Source organism: Meleagris gallopavo, chromosome 2 (assembly GCF_000146605.3).
Source record: "Meleagris gallopavo isolate NT-WF06-2002-E0010 breed Aviagen turkey brand Nicholas breeding stock chromosome 2, Turkey_5.1, whole genome shotgun sequence".
NCBI lineage: Eukaryota > Metazoa > Chordata > Aves > Galliformes > Phasianidae > Meleagris > Meleagris gallopavo.
This window is the reverse complement of record NC_015012.2, coordinates 16,611,625-16,619,934: the sequence shown is the minus strand read 5'-3', so window position 1 is coordinate 16,619,934 and position 8,310 is coordinate 16,611,625. Positions and strand designations below refer to the sequence as shown.

Here is an 8,310-nt window from a genome sequence, read left to right as displayed (position 1 = left end):
TATTGGGTGAATTTTTAACTGATCCTCTAACACTGAAGTTCTAGATCAAGCTAGTATTCAAATGGTTGCTGCAAGAAGAGCTGTCCTACTGAGTGGTGTTAAGAATTACTGCCTATTCTTTCTACTCCAAAGAAAACTCGGTTTGGAAGATTTGAATGGAGTTAAATTGCAAAACAGTTTATTTTTAAGCCCCTTTTGTATGTCTGCTCAAGTGAGGAATTGAATGGTGGTATGAAGTATCTTCAGTGTTAATGGCTCACCATAGCAAAATGAAGGATGGGAAATCCCTCTATAAGGTTTTATAGCTACAAGACTGGATAAATTGATTATCTAGGAAAACTGAGATCGGAGGTGAACTTCTTTTGTTAGGCTTAGTAGCCTACTTTCAACTCTAATTATAAACACTTCAGGTGCAGGATGGTGGAGAGATCTGAGGAAGTTATCTATGCTTGCCATCATCTTTCTGAAACCTCTAGCTATGATTTGAGGAATGCTTGAACTAGGTTAATCTGAGCCAGTAAGACTTAACGTTTGGATCTGACTTCATTAGATTTCTGCCAGCATGGGTAACTACTCTTCTAAGGTGTCTAATCTCTGCATTGCATAAGAGTTATCTGCATCTAACTTCACTAGGCAGGTGTTGTGCTAGAAGCAGATCATCTCAGAGCTGACTTATATTGCAGCATAGCTTCATTCTTAAAAAGAAAGTTAAGAACCCTTCTTAACCACTGAGAAGAAATTAAGATTATTTGGGAGTACTGCATTTGTATTAGATACATTCTTAACTATTCTGATTTTTTTCAGTCTGAAGGTGCAACACAAATAAGAAACATTAACAAACTTCTTATTCATAAGGACAGTGTAGTTATTAAGGAATTAAATAGTCTTCATTAATGCTATCAAAATATATCTGGCAGAAACAGCTTGGTATTATTCTTGGAAGACAACCTGAAAGTTGGAAGCAGCATCGACTAGCCAGTGAAGATGAAACTTAACCTAAAGAGCACAAAGGACCTTGACAGTTATTTTTAATTCTAGTCAGATGGAATTAATGAGCTGTTCGAGTTTATTCTGTCCTGTGTAACTAAAGCATCTTACTAGGTTGTCAGTTAAATCTTTCCTTTATGTGAAATCAGCCTGGAGTTTAACTGTCAAAACACAGCTGACCGAGGGTCAACTGTTAAATGTCATCCAAGTATTGTAGCTGCAGTTAAATAGTGCAGAGCTCTGAATGCCCCTCAGGGCTTTCTGAGCAACTCGCAGTTTTCAGAGTAAATTGGTTCTCCACACTTCCTTCCCCTGCCCCCGATTATTTGAAGTTGCTTAAGTGGAGTAAGTAATGCATCCTGGAGTCTGATCCAAGGCAGTTTTCCCACAGGACAGGCGTGGATTTATTCCTCTTTCAAAATGCCTTTTGCCTTTGGCATTCCAGTTTTGCTGTGGAACCTGTCTGTTCCAGGACAGTAGCCAAATTATCCCAGATTAAGTGGCTGCACCCTTCTGTCTGCGTGACTCCACACTTTCAGATCCAAGCAAGACTCTTTACTTAGTGCCATACGTCAGTCAAAAAGTAGTTATGGTTTCTGGTTCTGTATCTATATTAAAACTTTTCTGTTAAGGCTTTAAATATAGCTTGTAAGTACATAACATGAGCTTTAAATTAAAATCTATAAATGCTGAGAAATGATCTTTCCTAGGTTAGCAGGCAGTGTTATGTAATGAGCTCAGCAGTGTCTCCGCCTCCTTGTCCTTTGTTCTCACACCAGATGAAGTGCAGTGCTGCAGTGGAACTTTCATCTATTTTCCAGTATATAACCAAGCTCCACAATCAGTAAGGTGGCCTGATGCTATTTACTTGTTTGTCACTGGCACTTCTCCTTGGCTTAAAGAGCCAGTGCTATGGATGAATCTGCAGGCTGCCATACCCATCCTAGTGGATGACGAGTAAAGTTGGTTTCAGATAGTGCCCTTGCCTGCTATGTGTTGTTCAAGACACAGCTTTAGGAAAGTGCACTCTCTTGTAACTTGAGGTTCAAGACTTAGGGCAAAACAAATTTTGTTGTATGTGGCACAAAGCAAGGTATTTCTACCACGTAGATATGCCTTTAGAGCAATCTGTAACAGAACATGTGCAATTCTCCGTCAAATCCTGTATTTCAGTCAAGCCTGCAATCATAGACAAGACTTCTTTAGGACAAAAATGTTCAAAATTTTCCAATTGATCCTACACCAGCAGACTTCGTGTTGAGACTTCTCTGAACCATCTCCACTTCCTATGCATGCTTAAGCCACCACATAAAATGCCCTGGTAGAGAGTCTTTGTGATTTTGATATGTAGCTAGCCTCAGGAAAAGGGAGGGAAGAATGGCGTGATAAACTTTTTCTTGATCTTGTCCCAACAGAAATAAGATGACTAGAGGGAAAACTTCCTCTAGATACATCTGTTATTAAGCAAGCAGCTGCGTATGCAGAACAAAGTGGTCTCTGTGCAATAAGAACAGGCTTGTTCTTTGAAGTGATGTCTATTTTTTTATGTATGGGCACAAACAATCTTGCATTTTTTCTTTCTTCTTATGAACAGTTTTTCAATGATGAATGTTCTAGCCTAAGTAGAACTCCTCACAAGAAAAAGCAGTGTGGATATACTACTTTCTTGTATGAGCAGTCAAACAGAGTACAGCTGAATGCTTTCCTGTTCTTTGACACAGGTAGCCCAGACATGGTAGGCAAGTTCAACTTCAAATTTTTGGTAATTTCAAATCTTCCTACACTTTTTACTTTTTGAATGTCACACTTTAAGAGGAATGATCATCAGATACCTTGAACGTGAGACATACTTCAGCAAGACAAGCTATTACTACTACTTACATAGTATTTTCTTGATCTTGCTTCTAACCTGCTTTCTTGTTTCATGTGTATACATAAGAATAATATCATGGTAAGAGAAAAGGAGGAGAGGATTCTTAATATTCATAATTCATAATTCTTAATGTGTATGCCAGGGCTTGAAGATTTGACTCATTTGTGAGCTTGTTAACTATAGCTATACTTAAATCTGATAGTGGGGTTTTCTTTTATGGATATATGAAGGAAAACATCCATGTGGCTCTTCTCAATTGTGAAAGAGTGGCTTGCTTGCCACACCTTTTTCCAGGAAAGGATGCCAGGTGTTTCTGAATTGTATCACTGAAGTTGCACCACAGACTTTTCTTCTAAATTTTATATGTAGTTTATTTCTTGTTTGAAATTGATGCATGTTACCAGTGAGTTTAAAAAAAACTCTGGCTGGAATTATCATTCCTAAAAGCAGAACTGCTTGCAGTTTCAAAATTGCTGTTTGATTCAGCACATGCTCTTTAAACACAGATTTCATTGTAAGCTTTCTGTGAAGTTTGCTAGTAGAAACACTTCCTCTTCTGATGCTTGACTGATAGTTGGACTGCTTTTAGGAAGAGTAAGACTGATTATAGGTAGCTACAGGGATTTTGTTGCCTCCTTAAGGAACTTTGTAGAATGATGACAGCAGTAAAAATCTGAAGGCAAGTAGGCGTCAAATCAGTTTCTCAGTTGTGAATTAATAATCACTTAAAAAAATGTAGTTTGAGGCTCTTCCTTGGCCTGTTTCTTACAACAGTAATATTTTCTAGAGGATATCAGAATGCTGAATTAAGTAATTCAAGTTGGTAAGAATTTTCACAGTTTTTAACACTTCAACAATTCTAACAGTTGTTAACGCTTAATTTGAAGTACTTCTTAAGTAGTTTAATCATAACATTACAGCATTTCTGAGACTTGAGATTTCCAAGATGTCCAGGGTAACTTTTAAGCTATCTCTGAATAGCTCATTTTCGTAAGGTGGAGAGAAAAAAGTGTCAAACTCTGAGTAGTTGTGCTGGCACAATCAGTGTACCACTGTTTCCAAACAGCACAATTAATAGAGTTGCACACTGCACTATATTCCCAGTCTCTTTTCACAACTCTTTTCTCCATGTAATTCTTCCAGAATCCTTGTTCTTGAAAACATGGGTGTTTTAATATTTGAACATACCTCTTTGAGTAGTAGAAATGCAGAAGAAGCCTGTCTGCTTCTGAGGGATTTCTGATTAAGGACACCAAATATTAATGCAGAATGATCTCTGATCTTTAGCACTAAAAGCATTTATTATTAAACTATAATAAACTATATGTGATGAGTAGAAAATGTATATTGCATCTTCTATTCTACAAATAGTTTAAGGATTGTTTACAACAGTAGATTACAATGACCTTTTTTTCAGGTGCACAATAACAAGTTCAGGGAGATGCGGTACTTTCCAACCTGTATCTTGAAATCTGGCACGGGTGTTATAAAATTCTTTGCAGAGTAAGTCTCTTCAGGGAGAGAATATATCACCTGCACAGTGACTGACGCAGTTCTTCATACATTATTTGATCCTAAAAGTGCAAAGACAAGAAAAAAAAAAGACTTAAGTGCTGCATATGTTTTTCCCATTGTCTTAAGAGCTAGTCTTCAGTCTTTAAAAAAAAAAACCCAGCTATGTGAGACACTAGCTCTACTTTTTAAAATATTTACTAGAAAGAAAGCTAAGGGCAAATGAGATCCTACTGTCCTTGTGAATGAGGCTTTCAGCAGTAGTTAGTGGTATGTAGTTAACAGAAATTTTTGACAGTTCATGTAATTCACATTGCCATGCTAGGCTCAGACAATCACAGGAACACTAGTGCTCTTTTTGCCACGGGAGCTCTCAGATTGTCACTCTCCCACCCACTTCTTCCAAAAATAAGCAGATAATATCTTTGGCTGATCTTGGTTAACAGTAACTGTTCCTTTACTTTCCAGGAAGTGAATACTTTAAAAATGTTAACTTCTACTAAAATTAACAGCATTCAGTAGATATCTGGCTTCAAAAATAACTTATGGTTAGCCTCAGGTCAATCAAATACGCAGTAAGTCAACTGAGAGATGTATGTAGAAGGGAAAAGACTCAGAAATGTATCGGTCAGACTCAGCTGTTTCCCACTATTGACAGGAGAACATGTAGATATTTGCTTGATTCAATTTATCTAGCAGGGAAGAAATGCATATGGAAATGGGGGAATAAGTATTCTGTACTTCAAAAGATGGTTCAAAATATTTTTGATAAACACTTGGCTGTACAGGGAGAGCTATTAACAAGCAATTTCTATATTATCTTAATTATAGTAATTAAGATAATTGAGCAACTTTCATTTCAAAATAACTAGTTCATTTTAAAGGTTATCTTATGACTTCCTTGACAAATGCAAATGATTAAAAACAAAGATGATAGGACGTAGTTTTCTTTATCTCAAAATGATGCATCTTGCATGTTAGTAGATGGCTGAGCACCTTTAGGTGCATATCCACTGGGGGGAGAATGGGGGCAAAGTGTAATGCCTTGACTTTTGTGCCTGTGGAATATTCATTTAAGAGGTGAGGGTCAGGTGAATAACTAGAGTGGAAACATCATAAGTTCAAAGTACTACACTAATGTTAAGCTTGGCAATGTGGTAATCCATTTACCACAAACCATCTGTCTGCAGATGAAGAGGGAGACATTTTTCAGAAGTTCAGAAATGAAAATCTTGTTTATTTAATGCAGAAACAGGTAGTGTCAGCAGTTAGTGAAATACATGCAAATATTTTGCAACTTTAAGCACTTCTACCAGTTTCTAGCAAATAAAGAGAATCCTTTTCAGAGGGGTGGTCAGCCTCACACACCTGAAGCTGCTCTTACCTTTTTTGATACTGAAGATTTCACTTTTCTAAAAGCTTCTTCAAAGTGTTTATGGGAAATCTTGATTTCTCCTTAAAAAACAAAGTGAATATATTATACAAGGAGACTGCAGGTAAGTGACAATCAAGTGATTTTCTTCTTTGCATGTACTATAATGCAGCATTCATGAAACCTAATTCCACGCACTAATCCTGCTGCTTTTATTTCTGGGCTTAACTATCTAGACATGTTCAACATCAAGCTTCCCTATGGAATACTACTTAATAAACACATAGAAATTTATGTAAGTATATGTTAATATTTAATTATGTTTATTTAAATACCTAGATTGTTATCCAGATTCTACCAGGAGATGCTCAATTCCTAAATAATTCACTTCATATCATTTTGTTTGACCTCAACCAGAACTGAAAGCTGTCTTTACTTTTTCAGTTGCTGGTTGGTTTTTTTTTTTTTGTGTATATAATTCCCCTTTCTGACCCTAAAGCAGCTGCCTGGAGTAATTTTTTCCTAACCATACTTCAGGAACAGGATTGTGGTTTGGTTTTTTTGGTCTGCTACCAGGTAAGCATACCTCAAATAAATCATGGCTTTCTCTGTTCTCAGAAAGCAACCCTTTAGTTTAGATGCCACTACCACAGATTCAGTACAGTGCTAACATGCATAGTTATCCAAGGTAGAGGTAAACAGAAGTATGCTTAGAGTTAATGAAATGCATGAAAAATGCACCAAATTAAGAAACCTTTTGCTTCCAGGGATATGTACTGCCAGTGCCTTTGCAGACACGTTTGTCATGCGAATAGGATGTGCAGATGTTACAAAACTTTAAACTTTTCAATATACTTGATGTCAGAGTTCAGAAAAATGTTCTGCATAGCAGGGGGAGATGTCTAAATTTGAGAAGTTGTTCAAGATGCAGATAAAGTTCAGCAAACTAAACATACAACTTTGCTGCTTCTCATCTTGGTTCTCTGAACTTTTATTCAAGTCTCCCACTACCGTATGAAGTTATACTAGTAAAAAAATAAAAGATGTAAACTTAACATCTGAATGTAAGTATCCTATTTCCCCAATACAACACCAAGTGAGGAAAAAGCTGAACTTCACAGAAGTCACATGGCTTCAATAGCAAGTAATCAAAACTCCATTAAACGTAAAAAATACAGCAGTGAGAATTGTTTGCTTTCACTTCTGTTTTTAAGTCTGTTTACTTGAATTATTAAACAAAATATAGTCTCAGCTAAAGGGAGAATAAAAAAACAGCATTAGTCAATGAGTAAGATAATAAGGACATCACTATCAGAAAAAGTTATGGTGAAATAGTTTGTGATACACATCTAAGTATATTTCCTGTGACAAGCATACTCTTATCTACTGCTAGGTAAAAGTTTACCTCTCAGCAAGAGTAGGTTAGGGGGCTTTGCATTTCGTGTGTGGTAAGAGCAGGCACAATGCTTGTTAATGTCAAGTTAGTGTCAGTAACCTGTACCTTTGCTACTTGCATTCATATAGCCTGCCTTGCTTTTTTGACTGCAAAACCATTTACTCTGGAAAATTAAGTATGCTAAAGACAAGCAACCACACAATTTTTTTTCCATCTTGTATTCAAATCACAAAATATATCAACATTTTTCTAAGCAGTATATTTGAAACTTGAGTTACATATTTAAACAAGATTTTTCTTCTTTATCTGGATGAGTAAAGGATAACTGCTTCTTATAATACTTCTAATTCAAAAATACCAAGCAAGGACCAGCTCTGTTTTTCAGATTCAACAGCAGAAGTGCAAAGTCTTATCTCAGTAAATCACACTTGTTTTTAGCAGCTAAGAACAAGAATTCTTAGAAAAATTCCATATACTCTTTCTTAACAAGACCAGCTTTATGGATGATTCCAAGCCTAATGTGTGCCTGTAGTAAGACTGAAGGAAGAAACTCCCAGATTGTATATGCACACTGCCCTTCTGAAGATGTAAATGAACAGGGCTTCAAATCAAAGTCTACCTTACAGCCTTCCATTACTAGCTAAGGGTGACATCCTGGAAATCCAAATCCAGCTGCTATACATGTGGATCAGTCTGTGCCTGCTTGATGGACTTCCTGGCTGCCACCGATCAACACAGTCAGTGGTCAGGCTGCAACCTCAAGATTAAAGATTGAACTGAAGTGAATAACATCTTTGAATCAAATAGTTATAAAACCAAACAGGATAAGTTCTTGAACCACCACCAAGAGCAAGCGAGTAATCCCTTCATACAACAGTGTGAGTTTTTGTAGGCTCTTCTTTTTCTCCCTCCAAATTGAATTGCTCACTTCCCCTTACAGCAATGAGATGGGATCAAAAATAATGATTTGAAACCATTAAAATGCCAGTGTGATTCTTACAAATCATAATGAAAGCTCAATATATTTTTCAAGGCCATCTGACACCTTAGCTTTCCATCTTAGCAATGTCATTTTGACTTAAGTAAAATAACAAGTTACTGGAAGAAAAAAAATAGATGCACACAAAGAACAGTTTTCAATTACATTTTCTTATCTGAATGCACTGAAGA

At 36.5% G+C, this 8,310-nt stretch overlaps 1 protein-coding gene across 1 annotated transcript in view; it reads right to left on the bottom strand.

Moving 5' to 3' along the window:
• Positions 1-3,736: 3,736 nt before the first annotated feature.
• The window catches only part of NVL (nuclear VCP like), a 30,100-nt gene continuing 25,526 nt past the window's right edge, over positions 3,737-8,310 (bottom strand). The window contains 2 exon segments of the mRNA XM_010706670.3: positions 3,737-4,434; positions 5,757-5,827. Of these exon segments, the coding sequence (XP_010704972.2) occupies positions 4,390-4,434; positions 5,757-5,827 (116 nt within the window). The 3' untranslated portion in view covers positions 3,737-4,389.